The sequence below is a fragment of the Megascapheus bottae genome, chromosome 9 (assembly GCF_031878675.1).
Source record: "Megascapheus bottae isolate mThoBot1 chromosome 9, mThoBot2.hap1, whole genome shotgun sequence".
Classification (NCBI taxonomy): Eukaryota; Metazoa; Chordata; class Mammalia; order Rodentia; family Geomyidae; genus Megascapheus; species Megascapheus bottae.
The window spans coordinates 25,625,561-25,650,917 of NC_143517.1; the positions used below are offsets into that span (position 1 = coordinate 25,625,561).

General features: G+C 36.6%; 1 protein-coding gene and 1 long non-coding RNA gene across 2 annotated transcripts; one reads left to right on the forward strand and one right to left on the reverse strand.

Annotated features, from left to right (window-relative positions):
* Nucleotides 1–288: 288 nt before the first annotated feature.
* LOC150058913 (uncharacterized) lies at nt 289–1,763 on the forward strand. Its single transcript, XM_090338765.1, has 2 exons — nt 289–542; nt 764–1,763. The coding sequence occupies exons 1-2, from the start codon at nt 289–291 to the stop codon at nt 1,761–1,763; spliced, it is 1,254 nt and encodes a 417-aa protein (XP_090194891.1).
* Nucleotides 1,764–7,252: 5,489 nt separating this feature from the next.
* On the reverse strand, nt 7,253–25,301 carry LOC150058914 (uncharacterized). Its single transcript, XR_016536563.1, has 2 exons — nt 24,819–25,301; nt 7,253–7,435 (listed from the first exon to the last, which is right to left on the reverse strand). It is a non-coding gene; the product is annotated as an uncharacterized LOC150058914 (long non-coding RNA).
* Nucleotides 25,302–25,357: the final 56 nt, after the last annotated feature.

Below are 25,357 nucleotides of genomic sequence, written 5' to 3' on the forward strand. Positions count from 1 at the left end.
ATCAGGAAAGAATGAAAGAATCACTGGAGATGGTGACATTTGGTGACCTGGCTGTGGACTTCAGCTGTGAGGAGTGGCAGGACCTAAACATTGCTCAGAGGACCCTGTAGAGAGATGCAATGCTGGAGAACTACAGCAACCTAGTGTCACTGGGGCATTGTTTTCCCAAGCCTAAACTGATTGTAAAGCTGGAGCAAGGTGCAGAACCATGGATAGAAGTCTCAGAAAAGAATTTTACAGATGTCCAAGAAATGGTAGACATAATTAAGACCTGCCAGCAAAATTCAGATGAATGTCTTATGTGATATTGCAGTCAAGAATAGATATACAGTAGAAGAAAGAGGGAGATTGGTGAGAATTGTTGATCTGAGTTCAAAATTTAAGGCACAGCTGAATAGGAAAAATCTGGATTCCTTAGGAATGAAGACTGAAGAATTCAGCCAGTATCAGAACATGCTGCTTTATAGTGAGCCTGAAGACATACATGCTGCATGCATGCCAGCTGTGTCTCCTGTAGTTGAAGAATCCTTCAGATATTCAGAGCATATTATACAAAAAATGAGTGTCCTAATGAGCTGCAGTATTTTCAATGTGGTGAAGAAGGGAAGGTATTAAATTCAGGGAGCATATTTTTAAAGCAGAATTGGGTTTTTGTGGGACAGTTTGACAATAACCATACTGAGCACAGAGAAGACTATGATCAGTCTACTCACCATAGCTAAGCAGTATTTCAGAGAGGGAAGAAAACACCTGAATGTACCAGATGTGGAAAAACATACACCCAGAAATCAGCTCTCAGAAGCCATTGGAGGATTCCTACAAAAGAGAAGCCATATGAATGTAACAAATGTGGAAAGTCTTTCACCCAGAAGGCAGGCCTTAATAATCATCAGAGAACACACAAAGGAGAGAAACTTTATGGATGTAAAGAATGTGGAAAGCCCTTCACCAGGAAGGCATACCTTTCTAGGCATCAGAGAATACACTCAGTAGAGAAACCTTATACATGTAACACATGTGGAAAGTCGTTTACCCAAAAGGAACACCTTTCTACCCATCACAGAGTACATGCAGGGGAGAAACCTTATACATGTAACATGTGTGGAAAGTCTTTCAGTCAGAATTCAAGCCTTACTGTACATCAGAAAAGACACACAGGAGAGAAACTTTATGTATGTAACATGTGTGGAAAGTCTTTCACGTGGAAGGATGGCCTTACTACCCATCAGAGCATACACACAGGAGAGAAACCTTATACGTGTAACACATGTGGGAAGTCTTTTTCCCAGAAGAAACACCTTACTACACATCACAGAGTACATACAGGGAAGAAACCTTATACATGTAACATGTGTGGAAAGTCTTTTACCGGGAAGGAATACCTTTCTACCCATCACAGAGTACATACAGGGGAAAAGCCTTATACATGTAACATGTGTAAAAAGTCTTTCAGTCAGAAGTCAAACCTTAATGTTCATCAGAAAAGACACACAGGAGAGAAACCTTACACATGTGACATGTATGGAGAGTCTGTCACCAGGAGATTGGGAGCATTCCTTTGGTTCTTTAATGAAGTGTGCAGATGTGCAAGCAGACATTACTATTCCTCTGAATCATACTGTGGTCTTCTGTTATACTTGAGATCAGCTGTCTTAATTATCTGGTTTGATGTAGGAAAGAAGAAATATGAAGGAGGAAAGTCTGTAATGTTCATTGCTCATAATTCATTAAAATTTTTTTGTACAAGGAATCCTGTGGTTTAGAATCCTTTCATATTTGCCATTACTGTTTTATTGTTTGGCTTCTAAATGTTCAGCTGTTTACTTCATCTTATTCTTATTCTTGTAAATTTCAATACAGATTTGATAATGCACCTAAAGCGGGCTTTGCTTAGTTGAATGTTTGAAATCATGGCTCAATGATTAGGCATCTTTTGCCCTTTAGATAAAACTTGACTAGGGAGTTTTAAAATTAACAAAGACCTTACTAAATTTACCATTTAACTCCCTAAAGTACTGTTTATATAGGCTATAGCAATGCTTTTTAATTGTTTTAAGAAATGAGCAGTTTTAAGGGATGGACAGAAGCTTAAAGAGTTGTAAAAATTAGCATTGAAACCAAGACCACAATTGGGTCTGTGAGATTCGGGGCCGCTTTGAAGCCTTGTATAGTAGGAAAGAGTAGTCCATACCCAACCCAGATGCTGTCCTCAGAAAACAGTCTGCATATTCTCTATCTGAATATAATCGCTCCTTTCACATTGTTCATATTTAATATTTTATCTGTACTAACTCATGTTATATGACTTGTACCTTGTACAAAATATTCATATTTATTACTTATTTATTAGTGTCTTAGCTCCCCTACATTAGAATGGATCTTTGATGGACTCATCTTTGTGTGTTCACATCTCTAAGCTCAGTAGGAAGGTGCTCACATACTTGCTGGGGAACAGACAAAAGCTCCTCTAAACTTACACTGTGGCAGCAAAGATGGGTGAGAAAGACATTCTCTGCCCTAAGCCAAGGAACAAGGAAATTAAGGGATGCAAAGTCGAGGCTAGTGAAGAAATAATTATTGCAGATGCATTTTAGCCATTACTCTTTATTTACCAATATTGGCAAACTGATTTTTAGTTCTTGGTGTAGATTTCATATTTGTTTAGAATTGGAGTTAGAATTCTGTATTTGAATTTTTGGGGATTCTGTTGTTTTGCTTTAGTTTCCTAATAAAAAGTTAAAATAAAAAAAAAAAGGAAAAGAGACTTTACTCTCCATCATTGAACACACAGGAGGGAAACCATATGAATGTAAGAGATGTGGAAAGACTTTGAGAAAGAAGTCATACCTCACTTTGCATGAGAGAATACATTCAAGAAAGAAACTTTATTTTTTTTTTTATCTGTTGGCTTGAACTTCGAATTTTCTGGTGGTTAATTGACTATATAAGAGTCTTATGGAGTTTTTGTGCCAGGGATGGCTTTGAATTGCAATCCTCAGATCGAAGCCTACTGACTGGCTAGGATTCCAGGCGTAAGCCACCAGCACCCATCAAGTTATTTCAAGAAGTCATACTTCAGTTTGCGTCTGAAAACACACAGGAGAGAAATTGTATGGAACAACTGTGGAATGTCCTTTAATAAGAATTCATAGCTCTGTACTTTTAAAACACACAGGAGAGAGACATCTCATTACTCTAAGAATCATGGAAAACCTTTCCGCCTCGGTGCTTATCAGAGAAGTGACTTGCATACAAGAAAAGCAGAAAACAGAACAAATGTTCAATGACTTTTAATCATCCAAGCACACGGAAAGCATCGATTTTTCCACTACTCCCCTACAGTCTCCCACTGTATGTGTGGTCCACACACTATAATAATGACATACTACATCCAATTCAATTTTTGAATGGAAGATGCAAATTTATGTTTATTATAAAATTTGCACTGAAGTCAAATCTCTCAACACTTTTTTTTTTTTTGGTGGGTCATGGAGGTTGAACTCTGGGCTTGGGCACTGTCCCTGAGCTCTTCAGCTTAAGGCTACTGCCCTACCCCATTCAACCACAGCCCCACCTCCCCTTTTCTAGTGATTAATTGGAGATAAGAGTCTCTTGTTCTTTAGTGGTCTTTATTGCCCAGGCTGGATATGAAAGTCAATCCTCAGATCTCAGCCTCCTGAGTAGCTAGCCATGCCTGGCTTGTGTTAACAACTTTTATTCCCTTGTTAGTTCCCGAAACATCTTTAGAACATGGAAGGACACACAGTTGGGTATATATATTCTTTGTGTGTTGGTACAAGTGTTCTCAGCTTGAACTCGGAGCTTAGGCACTGTTTTAAGCATTTTTGCTCAAGATTAATGCTCTACCACTTGAGCCACTGCACCAATTCTGGTTCTTTGGTGGGTAAATAAAGAGAAAAGTCTTTAGACTTTAGAATTTTGATGAGTAACCCCCAAATGACTAGTTTTTACTTTATATTGAATTAATCACTACTGATGTGTTTCTTGAGATTGTTTACTCTTCCCATTTCTTTTCTGAGTTATAATAAAACACCAATGTGGATGAAAAAATATCAATTCAAAATATCCCTATTACAATGTATATTATCTCTTTCATTTTAACTAATTCAAGATTATTTTCAGTTCCTTCAGATTTTACCTTCAAATTCATGACATCTCCCTGGCATTCCCTCATCATGCCTGTGACCTGGATTCTGGGCTTCTAAAAAAGATAAATAAATAAATAAATAAATAAATCAAGAGAAGCAACAGGAAGGTTTCAGTCCTCTTTTTATCAGGAGAAAAAAAGTAGCCAAATGAATTAACTTGAAGATTATTTGCTGTGAGCTGGTGGCTTTTAAACCTAGCTACTCAGGAGACTGAGATCTGAGAACCACTGCTCTAAGCCAGCCAGGGTAGAAAATTCCCCGTGAGACTCTTATCTCCAAGTAACCACTTAAAAACTAGTAGTGGTGCCATGGCTCTAGTGGTAGAGCATTAAGAGGTTCAGGGACAGTTGCCCTGAGTTCAAGCCCAACAGCTGTCGGGGGAAAAAAAAAAGATGGTAAAATGTATTTTTAAGTGTTTTCCCCTCTCCCAATAGGACATAGCACTAGGATGAAGATGAAATAGCAAAGAGAAGGTCAGACAAGGCAAAACCCATTCAGCCTCAAATTCAATAAAGAGAGCCTTTTCAGAATATGTGATTCTAAATGGTGCAAATATATTGTGGATAGTTTTTTCCCCAATTTTCTGATAACTTCAAGGACGTAGGCTGTCTAAAACCCTATCTGAAACAAGGATGGATATAAATAAATGATTTTGATGTGACACTAAAATTAAATAGGAATTTTTTGGCAGGATTAGCAAAAACATTTATGTACCCTTTTCTTTTCCTCCCCTCTTCTATTTTTAAAATAGAGCAGAATTGCACACATTAGTATGACACCCCATGTGCTCATATATTGGCATTGAGTCTTTCAATACTTTCTGAAAACAACAATCCCAGAACTCTGCAGTTTCCATGGCAACTGCATTTAAAGAAGGTGAAGTTTCCAGTTTGATAGAGCTGAAAGGCTCTGTGAACATCAGGTTTCAATGATACTGAAATCATGGTGTCAGGTCGCCATTTCCCACTAGAGATTCAGGTTAATCCCACCTAGAATTTGTATTTCTGCTGGAGTGAGATTTCTTTAACAACTAATAAATAATGTATTAAAATAGTAAACAATATTCCTAATGTTATATCATGTAATATTCACACTAGATTAGCCTAAAGTCCTAATCTAATGCCAAATAGACAGAAATATTAGAATCAAACCCAAAAAATTTTCACATAATAATTTCCAGTTCACGAGACAGCATCATGTAGTCCTTGAAACCAGAGCAACATATCACGATACCCACATTTGTTCTTTCTGAGGGTAGTGAAAAAATAGTCGAGTCTATGCTTCTGGTGATTTGTTTACAACTTGGGGAGGGGCATCATGGCTTATAATAATGTGACCTAAATCTTTGCTTTCTGTTATCACAGTAGTAGGTGTAGACATGGGAAGAGAGTTGTTTAATCTCCTTTAGGATCATGTTCTCTTAACTAGTTATATCTACAATGACTCTGAGTTGCAATGGGTTACAATCTGAGGTCTTTCAGGCTAGGGTTTAGATTGTAAATTTAGCACAAAAATATATTTCATGCCTGAATTAAGAATATCACATTTTTCATCTTATTTTAGCTTTATAATTAATACTCAAAGTACAAGTTTAAGTGAAATGAACTAGCTATCAATATTTTTTCTGTCTTGTAAAACTGCATTGCTGATTCATGAAATTCAGGTATGAGATGTCTAGCATCTTCAGCTTTATAACTGACAGTAGAATGTTTTGTTTCTGTCAGTCCTGGGGCTTAAACTCAGGAACTGAGCACTGTCCTTGGGCTTTTGCTCAAGGCTAGTACTCTACAACTTGTACCACAGCACCACTTCTGGCTTTTTCTGTGTATATGGTACTGAGGAACTGAACCCAGGACTTCATGAACACTCAGCAAATCCTCTACCAATAGGCCATGTTCCCAGCCTGTAGATCATTTTGAACAGCAGGAACTGAAACAGTGTGAATCAAGGACTTACTTATGAAGCTTGGGCCATTTCTAGGATAACAATGCATCTCTCTGGAAGTAAAGAAAAAAATCCAGAAGTAATAAAAGAGGAATAAAAGATCTGAAAGCAAGTTAGAAAGGCTGTGGAAGTTTTTTGAGAGTTCTCTGTCTAAACCCATTCTAAAAAAATCCAATCCAATCATCATTCCAAAAAGAAAATGAAAAACATTGGCATCTTGTTCTAAACTGACTTATACTCCACTTCTACATAGAAATATTTTTTGAACTTTGTGCACAAAGTAGCAGATTTCTGGTAGTCAAAAATGTGTCTAGTATATGAGCAAATTCCATGAAGATGTTGTGATGCTATATGCCTCAAGGCTTTGTCTTTTATATAATGTATAACAGGGGATCAGCAAACGCCTTGTAGGGCTATACACAGAAACATTTTAGATTTTTGTGGCCAAAAGCTGCAATGAAGACTGATATGTGGGTACTAGGATAACAATTTAGACATTCAAAACCTAATACAGCTTTAAAGATTACTTCAGCTTGTTATAATGGGCTTCACTTTATCAATTGGTCCAAAATTAAACTGGTGCTGGAACCCAGACCGCTAAGCAGGAATCAAGGAAAAGCCTGCAGGGATGGCACAGGAAGTAGAGCAGAGAACAGGACAAACTACAAATGGGAAATCTAATGACATCAAACCACAAGAGCAGCTCTCCAAGGAAAATGCTTATAAATCTTTCACCCAATGACTTGTAGTAAATTCTACACAAATGTAGATCCAGAATAAGAAAAACTAATAAGGCTAAGAGCCACAGTACGTACCTTCCTTAATGAATCAACGGCCTAACAAATCTGAGTATTTTCACATTCTATCTGTTTCTCTAAGATATTTCCCTGTCCATCATCTACTAGCTATTACCATGTGTGATAATCCAGCTGTTATCATAACTCAACCATGTTTTAGTGAAGAAATATTGTTATTTTTAGCACATATTTTAGATGGAAAACACTGTCCTGTTAACAATTAACCACCAACTAAACCAAGAATAATTGAATGTCATATTTCAAAAACCTTAAGTCCCATTATAAAGCAAAACTGTACATATGTCCTACTTATGAAAGAAAACACAAAAAACTGCACAGTAGGGATTTTAGAGTTACTTTTCTTTAGATTTCATTCTATACCCAGAAGTACACAGTAATGAGCCCCACAAATGCAGATGCGTTCATGTTTCCAGGAGAAGACCTTCAATGATACCGGTGACACAGTGCCTTGCTCGCAACTCTAATGCAGCTAGAAACTTTCTGGGGACCATATGGAGGACTTCTCTGTGAAAACAATGAAAAAAGACAACATTGGTTCCAACACTCTGCACAAGATAATCAGTCTATCATTTGTGGTAACATTGAACATTGATGACATCTGTAGCACAAGGATGACCAGATTTCCATAAGCGAAACTATAGAACATACTCTTCATTTTCCTGTCACTTATTACTTAATCTTATCTGGCTACAGATTTTTTCATAGCTATTAAAATCACATGCAAATCACATGTAAGGACATGTTGAGTGATAAAAACAAAAACACTGATAAAAAGAACCAGACAACTCACCAGTTTCCAAGATTATTATGTGATTGTAAGGAAGCAGGGCCCTCTGAAGCTAACTGGCTCTAGGATTTTACCAGCACATTTGAAAATCTAAGATTAAATATTTCACATCTTCCCAATGAGTAATAATGAAATGCTGTTCATTTTCAACACTACTGTTAGACATCGTACTGGGAGCTTCAGCTAGTGCAATAAGATAAGAAAAGAAGCACCATTCAAATGGAGGAGAACATAAATGTTTTCTTAAAGTTGGCATGTTTATTTATGTAGAAAATCCCAAGGAATCAACAATAACAATTAAAAATCTTTTAGAATGTGTAAATACATGGAGTCATAGTACACATGCATATGATGTTACACATTCATAAAATACCATCTGTAAAATAAATCCAAATATAACTGGAATGTAAGAATTTCTCTGCCCAGTGACTCAATCAGATCTCACTCTTTGTACAACTCCGCTTGGAATTTCCCCATAGTAGTGCCAGCCACTTTGTTTTAGGAAGCCTGGTAAATTTTGATTTAATTTGAAGAGGTGAAATGGTGGGAGCTCTATGCACTGCATTTTATTCTAGATTAACATGGTTCAAACTTATCATTCTATCCTTACATCAATATCTCAAATCAAGTACTGATTTAAGTTTTAGCAATATGTATGTGACTATCAATGCAAAGTATTATGAACAGAACAAACATCTGGGAAAATGGAGGTGACGCTCAAGGGGTCAGAAGAGAACAAAAAAATATTACACTTTCTCAGAATAGTGTTATACATAAAAGAATTATAGGCAACATTAAATGCATATTTTTGAATTATCTGATCTTGTTTTCTATGTTCTCAAATACAGGCAATTTGTGGACTGAAAAGAGAATATAGCCTTATGATATACACATAAACTACCTGTGCACGATGATAATTGCCTTTCTTTTATTCTCAGAAACATTTTTAATTTCAATGCTGGAAATACTTTTATTATATAATTAATATCTTCCTGAACTTACTTAGAGGCTTTCTCTGACTGAAAAATTTACTAATTCATTTCCAAAGCTGTCACTAAATATCTTGTTTATTTTCAATGTATTATGAGCTATAAAAATACTAATGCTGTTTCCCTAGTTTCCCCCAATAGCATTCTGTGAATTTGGCACTCTGGTGTAGCTCAAGTGTCCCAAAAGCAAGAGTCTTGTAAAGTTTACTTGAATTCTTAACAATTCTTTCTAGGGAGGAAGAGCGCTGGCTCATTTCTCTGCCCAGAGATGGATTTAAAGATGGGTCAATGAGGCAAGAGGCTTGATTAGCAACATTCTATCTACCTCTATGTATTTTCCTTAACTGGTTGAAATGAAACATACAATCAAAATTTCCTTTTACCCCATCATTCCTCATAGCTTTATAAATGCTAAATACTTGAGCATAGCCAACCTAGAGAGATATAAAAGTCTATTTAGGGTTTTAGATGTGATATCATTTTAAAATGTGCCTTCCAAATGAACTTCTTAAGATATATTCATATTTCTCAATTCCTTTGTGTTTGGTCTTCATTTTAGGTAGAGAAAGATTTCACACACATAACAGTTACATAGTTAGTTTACTTGTCAGAATCTTCTAGAAGAAAGCTATGTAACTGACTAGGGATAATAACGTGAATATATCCACAATACCTCTTCTTTGTGTGTGAAGTATGGCAGTGCATCATTTTAGAGATTCTCAGTCAGATGTTTTAGGGTGTTGGGGGACATGCTCTCATAGCCGTGGTTATGACCGCAGTGGCTTTCCCTGCAGCCCACAAAGGCTGCCTGACTCACAATGCTTCCCAAGTGACTGGCACAGAAAAGCACAGGACACCAGCCCTCCCTGCTCCATTGTGATTGGCTGTGCCCAGCAAAAAGGTGCTGCACAATGAGCTGCATCTGGGCGTGGATTAACACATTTCACTGGCCAAGAATGCAGACAACTTCTGGAGTCGGAGAAGGAACATGCAAATACAGATATTCAAGTAAGGAAAGAATCGAAAGACAGATATGGGACAAGGTCTACAAGCACTCAACGTCCATCACTCAGTTATCTGCTAAAAGTTAGTGGTAAATGTACCCTTGTAGAGGAGTCTGTGCAATTTGGGCTTTCATCTTGTTTTGAAGTATATTTCCAATTCTATGTTCCCTGGAAATTAAATTATATATACAATATAAATTAAATTATAAAAGTAAGTGCCATTTATTACATAGAAAGTAAAAGTATGTATGTATTAGATATAACATTTTTTGAAAATAAATAACATTTACTTTCTTCAGTACTAAAGTTTGAATTTAGTGCCTCTTATTTGATGGGCAGGTATCCTACCATTTAACCATGCTCCAACACAATATTTAATTTTTGCACAGCTAGTAATCAATAGTACTCTAAGACAAAGGTTTATCTATCAAAAGGTAGAGTTTAATTTGGAAGAGAAACTCTGCTAAGAAATTTAAATGTAAGGTTTCATCCCCTAGAAAATAATATGATTGAGCATGAGATAAACCTGACTCAGCTTCTAAATACTTCTTTTCAGAATGATTTATGATTGAACCTGAAAATCGGTACAGTATCTTTCCTTTGACTTATTAGAAAACAACAGCAACTAATCTCTTCAGTTTAGAAGGGTGGATAATTTTGTTTTGTTTCAAAGTCAAGCAGTCAGATACACAAATGTAAATCCTATCTTATAAACTACCTGAGGTCCATAGGGTGACTAAGTAGACTAAATTAGAGGCAAATTTAATATACAGAACTGTTATAGGATACTTAAGGGCATGAAAATCAAATGTTCTTAAAAGCTAATTTAAACTGCATGATTTTCTCTGGCCTGTAACCCTAGTTATTAAAGAGGCTGAGATCTGAGGATTGCTGTTGGCTAGGAAGGAAAGTTCATGAGGCTCTTATTTCCAATTAACTACAAGAAAAATAAAAATAACAGAAATGGAGCCATTGCTCAAACAGTACAGTACCAACCTTGAGTGAAAAATGTTGAGAGAAAAGCACTCAGGACGAGGGCCAGCAAACGCAGAGCCAGCAAATATGCACATGTGCACACGCACACACGCACGCACACACGCACACACACACACACACAATTTAGGAAAAAAATCTATAAAAACTATACTTCCATTTTCACTTAAGTGTACAGACAAATAAACGATTTGGGAATAAATATTCCATCAGTCAAAAATTAAACACCAAATGCTATAACTTACTCTAACATTGCAGAAAAACTTTTAGATGCAGTAAAGAGCAAAAAGGTGACAAAATAATTTAAACAATAATATTTTGAAGATTATTTTGCATGAAGAGGGAAAAAGTTATTTCAGGAAGGCTGTGCATTTCTCAAGATTGCATTCATGTTCCTATTCATTTAGTCCTTCTTGATTATTAAATATGCTGAGAATTATCAGGTACAATGGGTTCCCTAGGAGTAAGGAAAGAAGCGATCACCTTGCTCAGTTTCCTTTAGCTGCTGAATTCATCACATCCATCACATATTTGCCTATCAATTGAAACATTAGTTTACAGAAAATTTCAAATTACTTTTTTACAGATCCTCATTATTTTTACTTCATTATTGAATATTTAAAGAAAAATTTATGCCTTGGGTAGGAAAAGTTATAGAAACAATTGAAACAGCATTAACTGTCTAGTGACTCATATTGCAGAAATAGGAAGAAACCATGCCCAAAGACACCCATCAAGGTTATTATTTCAGCTGTTCTGGAAAATTACTCTTCCACAGTTAACCACAATAATCTAACTTAATTCCTCATGTTTTAGGTGGTCCGGAGACTGACTATGCTAAGGAAAATGATTATAAATCAAGAGTTCTTACAGGCTGCCCTGATGCGTAGACATGCACTGAAAAAGTTGTTTCATACAGATAAATATTTGCTAATACAGTAAGTAGTGGACTAATGTTAGTACCTATGACTTTCCCCTTACGTTTTTAATATAATTTGTCTTTCTCAAGAACATTAAATATCTATAATCTTTCAGAAATCCATCTTGTTTCACTTAATTGCAAGCATATTTATTGTTATTACTTAGAATATAGACAATTTAACTCAGGATAGGCTCCTTTATCATTGTAGTAAAATGCTTTTTTTCTCTAAAAAATATTTCAGTGTCACCTTGCTTTTTGATTTGACAAATCTAGAATGAGTTTCCTTCAAAAGAGTAAATTTAGTAAACTATGCCAGGTTGCCAACAATAAACATTACACGTTTTCACATTTCTAAGAAAAACCCAAGCAATGCAGAAGATTTTACTTATATTACTGAGAGAACAAAATGTGGGTTTTTTCCTTATTTAATAGACTTGGATTCACATCGAAGATTTTTACTTGACTTCTTTTAAAATAAAATATTTAAATGTGGCCTTGATAGGAGGTGACATAAATATGTTATGTATCCTAATAGTATCAAGAACAACATGACATATATTCTTGTATAAAACCATTTGATGAATTTTATATCTCTACTTTTTGCATGCAAAAAATGAATTTAGGGATTTGTTCAGGTTTTGCCACTCCTTCTCCTAATTTTTGTATCCTATTTTTTCTCTTTTTACAACTCTTAGATCAGCTCTAAATTAGTATATAAGTTTGGAACAGTAAGACCAAGGTGACTCACCTTCATGGAATGATTGAAGTATGATGCAGTTATCCTGGTCATACTATTGAAATTAACACTTTTTGAAAGTAAAAGAGGATTTCAAACAATGATGGTCTCAAGACAGACAGAAACTAAGACTGAGAAAGATGTGAGCATGTGGCCATACTTCTTAAATACTAATTCTACAAAGAAAGGGAAATCCCAAGGGTCAGGCCAAGAATTGTATGCATACATATTTATGCATATGTTTTGTTACATGTATATGTGTATATATATATTTAACTCAAGGAACCTGAATATTGAACTCTTAATTCTTAAAGGTGATGGGTAAATAAAGGTAAATATTCATCATCTCTATGTGTTTACATTTCAAATTTTCAAAGGCCCACTCTAAATATCAAAATTTATATTTAACTTAATATAAAATATTATTGAAAAATTTCAATAATACATATTGAAGCTACATATTGAAATACATTGGCAATTTACATAAAGTATATTCTGTATATTCCAGATAGCATTCAAAATGTTGATCTTCAGGAAAAAAGTTAAATGGTAGCATAGCTGATTTGCACTGCCCTAATTAATACTGAATCCATGTAGATCTCAATACCAATCTAGTTAATAGTATGCTTCAGTGGTTTACTAACAATAAGTTAAAAAAATCATAGAGTTTATGTATTGAATTTTTTTCCATTTAACAAAGTTCTTCACTTGTACAATACATCCTAATCTGTGCCATCACCTCCACAGCTCCAACCCCCTGCATCTTCCCCTTCTTTTATATGTCTCAATTCTGCGGCACTTAAAAACCAATTCTTCCCTGTATTCTTCCCTCTTCCCCCTTAATTCTTCTACCTCTCTCCCCTTGGCGCCACCTTCCCCTCTTGCAAGCACCCATTTTCTGGTTCTTATTTTGTTGGGCTTTGACTTAGTCTTTTTAAAGAATCACATTATTTGTACTCTCCATAGTCTAGGTTTTTTTGCTTTGTTTTTGTTTTTGTTTTTTGCCAGTCCTGGGAATTGAACTCAGGGCCTGGGCACTGTCCTTGCTTCAAGGCTTGCACTCTACCACTTGAGCCACAGCATCATTTCTTGCTTTGTCTGTGTATGTAATACCAAGAAATCAAATTCAGATGTTCTTGGGCATTCTTATGGCTAGAGCTCTACCACTTGAGCCATAGTACCACTTCCGGCTTTTACTTTTTGTGCTTACTCGGTAAGCACTCTACCAGTAGACTGAACTCCCAGACGCGGATCTCTGCAGCTTTGAAGCCGAAAAGACTGAGCAAAAGTGCTCTGCTCATTGGGTGAATCCTCTTTCTAATTTCATTTCCACTATCAACATCATCATTTTAAATGTGTTTCTTAATGATTGGAAAGACTTATTTCTGTAAGCGCGCGCGCGCTCGCGCGCGCACACACACACACACACACACACACACACACACACACACACACACACACACACACCAGCAAAGAAAGAGACCGGTTCATTTCATGGTAATTTCCAGTGAACCTTTATAGAAATAATCTATTATAAAATCAAAATTTGTGGGCCGGAAGTTTGGCCTAGTGGTAGAGTGCTTGCTTAACATTCACAAAGACCCAGATTCAATTCCTCTGTACCACATACATAGAAAAAGCCACAAGTGGTGCTATGGCATAGTAAAGCGCTACCCTTGAGAAAACCCAAGCAGAGTACTCAGGCCCTGGATGGGTAAAAGAAGAATTAGGAGAATTAGAATTAGAAGAATTAGAATTAGAGGAAGAAGAAGAGGAAGAAGAAGAGAGAAAAGACTTGTACAGATCATCATAGCCGATCTTGTCAACTCATCTTTCTAATGTCATGCGTAGAAAATATTAACTACTAAGACATTGCCTATAAAGGTAAAGCTTTAGATTTGAAAAGTTATTATAATACTAAAAATTATCTTCACTAAAGAAGAATTTACACAAAAAATTTACATCTTCAGAAGAAAACATTCAACTAGTGCATAAGCCCATCAAAGCAAAATCATAACTTATTACAGTAGATAAAACACTTTCATGATCAATAAATAACATCCCTACCTCCAGCTTTTTGTTGCCAATTTCCTGAAAGAATTAATTTGGTTAAGGCTTGTCATGTGAAGGTTTATGTGATCCTCCCCAGGAATTATTTTAAAATATTTCAAGCATAAGATCTAGTACAGTGGTGGAATTTCAGTCATATGAACTTGTCTTAGCAATCTGTGTAAGGAAAAGCAGAACCTGATAAATTATTGTTCTAGTCTCACTGTCATGGCACTATTAATAAGAGAACACAGGATACAAAAAGTGATTAACTTCTTTGAATTTAATTTTAAAATATGAGAAAGAGTTTAAAAGATAATATAGATGTATAAAAGCTTTTGGAGAAAGTAGGAGGTTTTATAATTTTCCAACTAGTCTAGAAAAAAATACTTGGCACATTCAGATATGTGCCTTGAACTTTCCATAATTTAACATTTAACAGATGAAGAAAATCTTTGAAAACTTTCAAACAAGTAAAAAGAAGTTACTCTCTTTCAAAAAAGAAGATGCTCTAAAATCAAATGACAAGAATATTGAAGGAAGACATAAATTAGATTTATTTTTATTTTATAATTATTTTATGTTAAAAGAGTATGCAGTAATAGTCATGCAGAACACCGAGGACCAAAGCAAAATTAAAAATATTTAAAAAATCTTAATGAGTTGATCAAGGCAGCTAAAGTGAATGCTTAAAATAAATGAAGAGGTTGGAAAGTGTGCATAAAAGACAAAATGCTGTTAGGTTGCAAATGGACAAAGGAAGGAATATTGAAGAAATAATCAGCTAAGAAATCATATGTGATCTTGACAGGAAAGAAAATTCTACAAAGATATTTATTAGTTTCATTTTACATAAAGAACTGAAGTTCAGAGAAGTTAGATAATTTGCTAAAGTTTTATGGATACAAAATGAGTTGTGGAGAATCACAGCAAATCAGAGAAAGGCTGGATAAGTGGGACTGCATTAAACTGCAGAGCTTTTGTATGGCAAAGGACATAGCTAGTAAATTAATTAGGAAGCCTACAGAGTAGGAGAAGATCTTCACCCACCATACAACAGACAAAGGCCTCATATCTAAAATATATCAACAGCTTAAAAAATTGAATCACTCCAAAACTAATCACCAAAGTAACAACCATCCCATTAAAAAATGGGCCAAAGACTTAAAGAGAGTCTTCTCTGAAGAAGAAACAAAAATGGCCTATAGACACATGAAGAAATGCTCAACATCTCTAGTCATAAAAGAAATGTAAATCAAAACAACTCTAAGATTCCACCTCAATCCAGTTAGAATGGCCAGGATCAGGAAAACTAATAACAACAGATGCTGGAGGGGATGTGGCCAGGAGGGATCACTCCTACACTGTTGTTGGGAGTGCAAACTCGTTCAACCACTATGGAAAGCAGTATGGCAGTGCCTCAAAAGGCTAAACATAGAGCTCCCCTATGACCCAGCAATTCCACTACTTGGCATTTACCCAACCATCCAGAAACTAGGGCATACTAAATCCACTAGCACAACAATGTTCATTGTAGCATTATTCACCATAGCAAAGATATGGAACCAACCTAGATGTCTCTCAGTTGATGAGTGGATCAACAAGTTGTGGTATTTGTACACAATGGAATTCTATGCTGCTGTCAGAAAAAACGACATCGCCCCATTTGTTAGGAAATGGAAAGTCTTGGAAAAAATCATATTAAGTGAAGTAAGCCAGACTCAAAGGAACTTAGGCTCAATGGTTTCCCTCATTCGTCATAATCAGTAGAAACCTTGGGCTCTACTAGCAGAGATCTTGCTATAGAGCAAACCTTGATACATAAGGCCATATAATATGAAGCTAATTGAAAAGACCTCCAGGATATTGAAACAAAAGCCATATAATGAATGATTGTTGTCCTTAATGTACTATGTTATCTCTCATCTCTTTTGGTGTCCCTTGGTTATCTTATATTGTTACAGTATCTCACTTTGTTATCTGATATATTGCATTTATTTGTATTTGGTTATTTGAAATTGGATAGGGAAGAGGGGAAGACCAAGATGGGCGGGGGTGGAGGGGAGGGTAATGGGGACCAAGACATGTGAAAGGGTATCAATATATGTGAATTAATGCACCTTCTATTGCCAGATAAAAGGGTTACATGATATTTGCTTAGGAATTAACTTAACTAAGGAAGTAAAGGACCTTTGTGATAAAAACTTTAAAAACCTGAAAAGGAAATTAGAGCAGAACTAAGGAAATTGAAGAACTCCCATGCTTCTGGACTGGAAGAATTAACATTGTGAAAATGGCAATCCTGCTGAGGGCTTTCTACAAATTCAATGCAATACCTATTAATATCTCAACATCATTCTTCCATGAAATAGATGAAGCGATCCAAAAATTCATATGGAATAATGAAAGACCCTGAATAGAAAAAACAATCTGTGCTGAAGGAATATCAATGCCAACCTTCAGATTCTATTACAGAGCTATAATAATAAAAACAGCTTGGTACAGGCACAAGAACAGGCTTGAGAACCAATGGAATAGAACTGAAGACCCAGAAATAAACCCATAGACCTAAGGCAACCTAATCTTTGATAAGGGAGCAAAAAACAAAAACAAAAAGGAAGGAGTAGGAGTTACACTAGGGCTCATTCACACAAATGGACACTTTCTTAATAATGCCCCAGAAACACAACAAATCAAAGAAAGTTTGAAAAAATGGGACTGCATTAAACTGCAGAGCTTCTGTATGGCAAAGGACAAAGCAAGCTAGGTAGAAAGCCCCCGGTGTGGGAGATCTTCACTAGCCATACAACTGACAAGGGCTTAATATCTAAAATATACCTACAGCTCAAAAAATTGAACCCTCAAAACTCCTCAAGGAAACAACCATCCCATTAAAAGGTAGGCTAAAGACTTAAAGAGAGACTTCTCTGAAGAGGAAATAAGAATGGCCAAGAGACAGATAAAGAAATGCTCAACATCTCACCATAAAAGAAATGCAAATCAAAGGAACACTGAGATTCCATCTCTCCCCAGTTAGAATGGCCATTATCAAGAAATCCAACAACAACAGATGCTGGTGGGGATGTGGCCAGAAGGGATTATAAGCACACTGTTGGTGGGAGTGTAAACTCATTCAACCACTATGGAAAGCAGTGCGGCAATTCCTCAAAAGACTAAACATAGAGCTCCCCTATGACCCAGCAATCCCACTCCTGGGCATTTGCCCAAATGTCCACAAACAAGGACATTCTAAATCTACCAGCACAACCATGTTCACTGCAGCATTATTTACCATAGCTAAGATATGGAACCACCCCAGATGCCCCTAAGTAGATGAATTGATGAAGAAGATGTGATATTTATACATAGTTGAATTCTATTGTGCCATCAGAAAGAATGACATCCCCCCCCCATTTACAAGGAAAGGAAAGACTTGGAAAAAGTCATATTAAGTGAAGTAAATCAGACCCAAAGTAATATAGACTTCATGGTTTCCCACATTTGTAATAGTTAGTACATATCTAGGATTCTCCTAGCAAAGGATCACAGTAGCTCAAAAGCTATGTACATATGGCCATATAGGATGAGGCTAAGTGAAATGTGTTGCTCTCCAGCAACACCGGTATGAGAGGGACACCCAGGGCCAGTCTGCAGTCCCAAGGAGCGGAGCGAGATGGCAAGTATCGATAACCCAGCCCTTCCCAAGAACCAGTGAAAAAATAACACTGAGCCAGGAGCTGTGTCAGCCGTGAAAGCACAGCGGATCTCAAGTTTATTGCGTTGGGCACTTAGTTATATACTGTGGGGAAAGAAGAAGTAGGAAAGGGAAAAGGAACCAATAGAAAAAAGGCCAAGGTGCTATCACCAATGGTCGGGGCAAACTTTCAGGTTTTGAAATACTGGGTGGGACCGGTGGAGGAAAGCATGTGCGGCTGAGGATGTGCGCTGGGGGAGTTCAGTTGAGTCATGTACGCGGAAATATCTCGAGAGGTATTCGAGGAATGCAAGGTATGCCTACCCAAAGCCCTTTAATAGCTGCTGATCTGGAAAGACAAGCAGGCCCGAGACAGCGACCAGGCCCCAACAAAATGAACCCCAGGATATGGAAACAAAAGGTTTATCTTTGTGATTATTGTGCTTGATGTACAATGTTATTTCTTTTGTCTTTTTATCCCCTTATGGTTAATCTCATGTGGTCATTGTATCTGGCTTTATTACTTGATATATTGTATATGGGTTTATTTGTTTATTTGAAATATGGAAGGAAGGGGAAAAACAAGATGATTGAAAGGGGGTTGGGGAGGGAAAGTGGGAGAAAAACATGTGAAGGGGTATCAATGTCAAGAAGTACAGTACCAACTACCTGATGGGTGTAACTGTAACCCCTCTACACATTACCCCAACAATAGAATGCAATTAAATTCTAATTCCTAAAAAAAGTGATAATTATATATTTACCCCAATGCCGAAATTATAAAGCATATTAACAATTCATCCTAATGAGAAAAGTTGACTTTTTGGATTGAATACTATCTTGTGTTCTTGTGATACTTTTCCATTTGACTGCTTTCTCCTGTGCACACTAGAGAACAGTTTCCTAGGGAACACTGCAGGCAAGGGGAACGTCCCTCATCCAAAAGTGTTCATCATATTGGAGTTTAGCAAGGGTCAAGTAATTATCCAAGTATTCGGTGTTCTATAGATAAATATTCAGTGATGGAAGCAGCTGAATTTAGAATATAAAGTACTGTGGAATCATGGCATACTTGAGTAGAATCTGAGCAACACACACACGCACACACATGCACACACACACACACACACACACATATATATAAATATATATATATATACACATATACATATATATATAGAGAGAGAGTTAATCCAAAGGATTTTTTACAAATCTTATCCTGAATATATATAGTCACTTTAACATGGATAGAATCCCCAGTAAAGATAAAATTTTGACATGCAAAATTCTCATAAGTACATACTATTCTTCAAAAGCAAATACAGGTTTGGAGTCTTTTATATTTTCATTTCCCTTTATCTTTTTTTCACATAAATCTATGTTATATTAAAAACCACTTTGTACAAGTATTTGAAGAAAATATTATAAAAAGAAGAAACAGTATAACTTATGAAATAATTGAATAAATATAATGAGAGAAAAATTAAGATAATAGTATCAGGGATGTGGACTAAGCAATTAGAAATGTGTAGTTGCTATTAGCCAAGAGGAGACGAAAAGGAGCAAAAGCTTTGTGCTGTTGATTTAGTTGTTTTGAGGGGGTGGTTTAGAAGAGGAAGTGAAGGTTAATGCATGAATTTTGACACGCTCAACTTCATATATTGATCAGACTCATAAATGAGTGGGCAGTCAGAAAATATAAATCTGGATTTCAGTAAAGGTAGCTGTATAAGAAGCATAAATTAGGAAGTAAATTAGTCTCCCCTCCTGAAAAAAGAAGAAAGAAGGCTAAAGGACTAATGAGATCTCCAAAGCAGTTTGAAGATACCATAAGTAAGGGTTGAGCAATGGGCATCCAAAAGTTATGAAATTGAGTGGAAAAGAAGGAAGCAACACAGAAAACTACCCAGGAGTGAGGTGGGGGTAGGAGGAATACATGACAATGAGAGGATAATGATAATGATCAACTATGAGAAGTTCTCTTAATGATGAAAGACAAACACTGTGAACTATCCACCCACCTAAGTCCTATTGATGCAATCACTTGCAATCACTAAAAAGGAGAAACATGAGATATTGTCTTCAGCCAAAGCTACACTATAGGCAAGTTTTAAATTTGTAATCCCATGAGCATTGACATGATAGACTTTTGGTTATTACCTACTTTTGGTGTGTTAAGCTACATATACCTGACTGTAACTGTTTGTAACCTATATAGACATTCAGAAGACATTTATCTTCTCTGAATAAGAAATAAAAAGATGACAAGAAAGTAGTTATCATTTCATGTTCATTTGGCTTTTACTTTCTAGGAGTGGTGTTATCACTTCTGGAATGTGGTTCTCTCATAGAAGGAATTTTAGTGGAGAGCAATCAACTTATAAAAATAATGTTTATTCCAAACTTTTAGTGATTCACACAAAATAGTTACTGCAATATAATGCATATTTTGCAAAGGATGAAATTGAAGCATAGAGGTAATAAATTATTTGCCCCTATTTACATTATCTAGAAAATGCTGGCCAAGACTGGACCCCCAGTCAGCAGACTTCAAGCTTCATAATCCAAATAATAAAACTCTAACTTCCCAGAAGGTCAAATTTGAATAGGTGAATGGAAAATAATTTTTTCCCAGGCTTGAGCTCAGGGACTGAGCACTGTCCTTGGGCTTCCTCGAGGCTAGAGTTCTACCACTTGAGCCACCACACACTTCCAGCTTTTTTGATACCAAGGACTCAAACTCAGGTCTTTGTGAATGCGAGGAAAGCACTCTACCACTAGGCCAAACTCCTGGTCCTGGAACATAAATTGAAGAGATATGAAATCCCAAAATGAGATTTCTGGCAAAATACAAATATAAATAATAGATTACGGGTATTCATTTCTCGACATAAATGTAATAGGAAGACCGTAAATTGATCAAAAGACAGGGGTTTTCTGGGGTGTATTTCTTTGGACGTAGTCTACTGTTGCATTTTGAACTTTAATGGTATGCTTTAGGAAGTGTTTACCACGTATACTCAAACTATGTAAGTGGAACTTTATTAGAGACACTTGAAAGGTTGATATGTATGCCCTATTTCTAGGTCTTATAGTACCACAGAGAAATAAAAGCAAAGTTCAGGGCAAGATTGAGAGTTCACTGTGGAAGATTGCTGGCACCTCTGCCAGCCAGCCAACCAGAAGGGAGGAATAGTAGTGAGACTGTTAAACTAGGGTTGAAAAAAATCACTCTTCCTAAGAGTGCCCAGCAGAACAAGGGAGATGATTGATAAGGTGCTCTGGAGCTCACTCCAAGGGAAGACACAAAGGTTCTGAGGCCACATATCTCTTAAGTGTGAAGGAATTCACACCCAAGGAGCAAATTGCACTTCATACAAAGAGAGAAGAGAGGAAGAAGCCAGCAAATACATTTCCAGCACACTGTTCTAAGTACCAAGAGGCTCTGGAACATCTGTCAGCTAAGTCTCCAGCATGCAGAATCCATCATTTGGACTAGATTGCTAAATTCACACTACCTGTTGGCTTACTTCTCTCTCTTCCCCAAGCATTTCCTTTCATTTCTTACTATATATGTCTGGGGTTGAATCTACCATTAAAGTCTTAGAAACTTCATTTTAGGCTGTTCACTATGAAAAAGCAAGCCATGCTAGCACTGAGACTTTCAAACATTTTCAGGGGTGATCAGGGGTTTCATAGGGGTAGAATATTTAGAAATTTATAGAAGTTATTCAGAAGTTATTGCTTCTGGGTTAATTCATCAGTAATGAAGCCATCAATGTGATTGCAACTTGTTTGTAGTCAATGTTTCTTTCAATCAGTCTCAAACACAGTAGGAAAGAAAACATGCAGATTAATTGGCACCCTCAAATTATTATCTTCCTTTTTCCTTTATTTTTGTTTTTTATTTTTATTTTTTTTGCCAATATCAAGGCTTGCTTAGCTGGCATTCTAACAGTTGAGTCAGGCCTCCAAAATGGCTTCTTTGCTCATTATTTTGAAGATGGAGTCTCAGACATTTCTGCCTGGTCTGGCTTTAAATCAAGATTCTCTGAATTAACCCTCTGAGTATCAAGGATGAAGGGTTTGTGTTACTGGCATTGGCTTGAAAAAAGTCCTTAATGTTAGCCTTTATATGACTGAAATGATATGAAAGAATTGAGACAAGAAAAGAAAGGTGAGGAGATAGCTGGCAAACATCCTATTCAAACAAAACTCTCCAGAGCTGAAACATTTAAATGAAAATTATAAGCAAATATTAGAAACTAAATCCTCCAAGGCATGGCATTTAATTAAAAGGTAATGCTTGTTAAAATAAGTACAATTCAACATGGTTCCAATCACCAAATTTAATCTTCTGGAGCCCAGATAGTTTTCATTAGATGATAGAGGAGGGTATAGTTGAAGAGTATGGAAAATTATAGAACACACAGCCAGCCTGTGATTATATAATTGCCTTTGGCATTATATGTTAGAAACAGAAGTTTTGAGAAGTGCTCCATTTCTTCTTCTTCTTCTTCTTCTTCTTCTTCTTCTTCTTCTTCTTCTTCTTCTTCTTCTTCTTCTTCTTCTTCTTCTTCTCCTCCTCCTCCTCCTCCTCCTCCTCCTCCTCCTCCACCTTTTTCTTTTCCTTCTTTTTTTTTTTGGTCTTGGGACTTGAACTCTGAGCCTGAGCATTGTCCCGGAGGTCTTGGCCACAGCCCCGCTTCAGGTTTTCTAGTGGTTAATTGGAGATAAGAGTCTCTTGTCCCGCCTGGCTTTGAACTGAGGTGCTCTGATCTCAGCCTCCTGAGTAGCTAGGATTACAGGCATTAGCCACCATGCCTGGCTGAAACAGTATTTTTCTAATTATTTTTCCTATTCAGAGTGAGTAGATATAAGACAGTGGAATAGAAGATGCCAAAATCCAAGTAGTTCATTTACTATTATCAACATGCTTAAAATAACTAAATGATTATTTTAACTACAAACTAGTCTTACTTTCGGAGCCATAACTATATATTAAGCACTTCACTTAGCATATGTACATATCCAACTATGTGTGCACACATATGTACACACACACGCACACACACACACACACACACACACACACCACTTTCTCCTGAAACTCTCAAAAGAAAAGCTCTATCTCCATTTTACAGGTGAGAAAAATGAGATAGAAATCAGTTAAAAGTCACTAGCACAACAATGTTCACTGCAGCACTATTTACCATAGCAAAGATATGGAACCAACCCAGATACCCCTCAGTTGATGAGTGGATCAACAAGATGTGGTATTTATACACAATGGAATTCTATGCTGCTTTCAGAAAGAAAGACATCTCCCCATTTGTAAGGAAATGGAAAGACTTAGAAAAAAATCATATTAAGTGAAGTAAGCCAGACTCAAAGAAACATAGGCTCAGTTGTTTCCCTCATTTGTCATAATCAGTAGAAACCTTGGGCTCTGCTTTCAGAGATTTACAATAGAACAAAATCTAGAGACATAAGGCCAAATAGTATGACACTAAATGTAAGGACCTCCATAATAAGGAAACAAAAGACATATAATGAGTGATTGTTGTCCTTAATGTACTATGTTATCTCTCATCTTTTTTGCCATCTCTTGGTTATCTCATATTGTTGCAATATTTCACCTTGTTATCTGATATATTTTATATGTGCTTAATTGGTTATTTGAAATTTGATAGGGAAGGGGGGAAATCAAGATGAGAGGGGGGGAGGGTGGGAGGGAAATGGGGACCATGTCATGAGAAAGGGTATCAATGTTTGTGAAGTTATGCGCCTTCTATCTGGTGAATATAATGTAACCCTTCTATTAATCACAATAAAAAATATACAGAAAAAATCAGTTAAAAGTCTTGTCCAAGTTCATGCAGGAAGCCAGGATTCATGTTGGATACTCTGGCTTCAATGTTTGAACTAGACATCATGAGCTTAAAATCATTCAACACAAAACAAGGCAAAAGTACCATTAGACTCACCATGAAATTTGAATAATATATGTTTATAGATATTTAGAAACAAAAGAATTTCTTATGGATGCTTCAGCTTCTAGTTAGTGACATGATTGGTTTCTAGAACCACTACCAAGTAGAAATTTACCTCTTGTAATATATATATATATATATATTTAATTTATCTATGACTTTCCATGATTCTACCTAAAATATAGTAATTTTTAAAGTCTCAATATCTAACAGTAAGATATTTGCTAAATAATTGTAGCTAACAATCATAACAGAATACTAAAAAGCCATCACAAATATCTTGTAAAAATATTCAAATCTTGACATTTAAGCAATGTATTGCAAAGCCAATGAAATGCTAAATGTTTGTGTGGTCTCCCATATACATGGAAGTTGTAATCACCCATGTGAATTGTTTTGTTCTGTGCCTATCCTGGGCTTAAACACAGGACCAGAACATTCTCCCTGAAGTTTTTTTTGCTCAGCGTTAGCTAGTGCTCTACCATACGAGCCAAAGCTCTACTTTCTGGCATTTTGGTGGCTAATTAGAGGTAAGAGTCTTATGGACTTTTCCTGCCTGAACTGGATTTGAAGTGAGATTTTCAGATCTCAGTCTCCTAAGTAGCTAGGATTATAGATGTGGGCCACCACTGTCTACTGTGATGGTTGTAAGAGTTGGGACGTTAGGAGGCGATTGAGTTAAGTGCAAGGAGCCCTCAGAAATGGCATTGTTTTACTTACAGAAGAGACTGCAGAGCTCTCTCTTTCACTATTATTTCCTCTCTTTGATTACACGAGAAGACCAGGGCTTTCCAACACCACACTGTGTTGGCACTCAGAACTGTGAGCTTGCTGGGAGGCTCGGACACTGACAGCGAAGGAGTGGCGGGCCACTGAAGAAGCTTTCGAAATGATGCCCACACCAGTCTTCCTGCAGAAAGGGGACCGAGGGCATCCCTCAGCTTGTGAGTAACACCAGGGCCTGCCAAGTGATTGCTCAGGCTGTAAGAACCACTTTGGGTCCCTGTGGCATGGACAAGCTTATTGTGGATGGGCCATTATGGTTGTCAGAAGAGCCATGAAGAACGATTCGGTGGTGGCTGGTGGTGGGGCCATCGAGGCAGAGCTTTCCAAGAACCTGCGAGATCACTCGAAGACCATTCCAGAAGAACAGCAGCTGTTGATTGGGGCCTAAGCCAAGGCTTTGGAGATTATCCCACGCCAGTTGTGTGACAATCCTGGGTTTGATGCCACAAACATTCTCAACAAGCTGGGGCCCG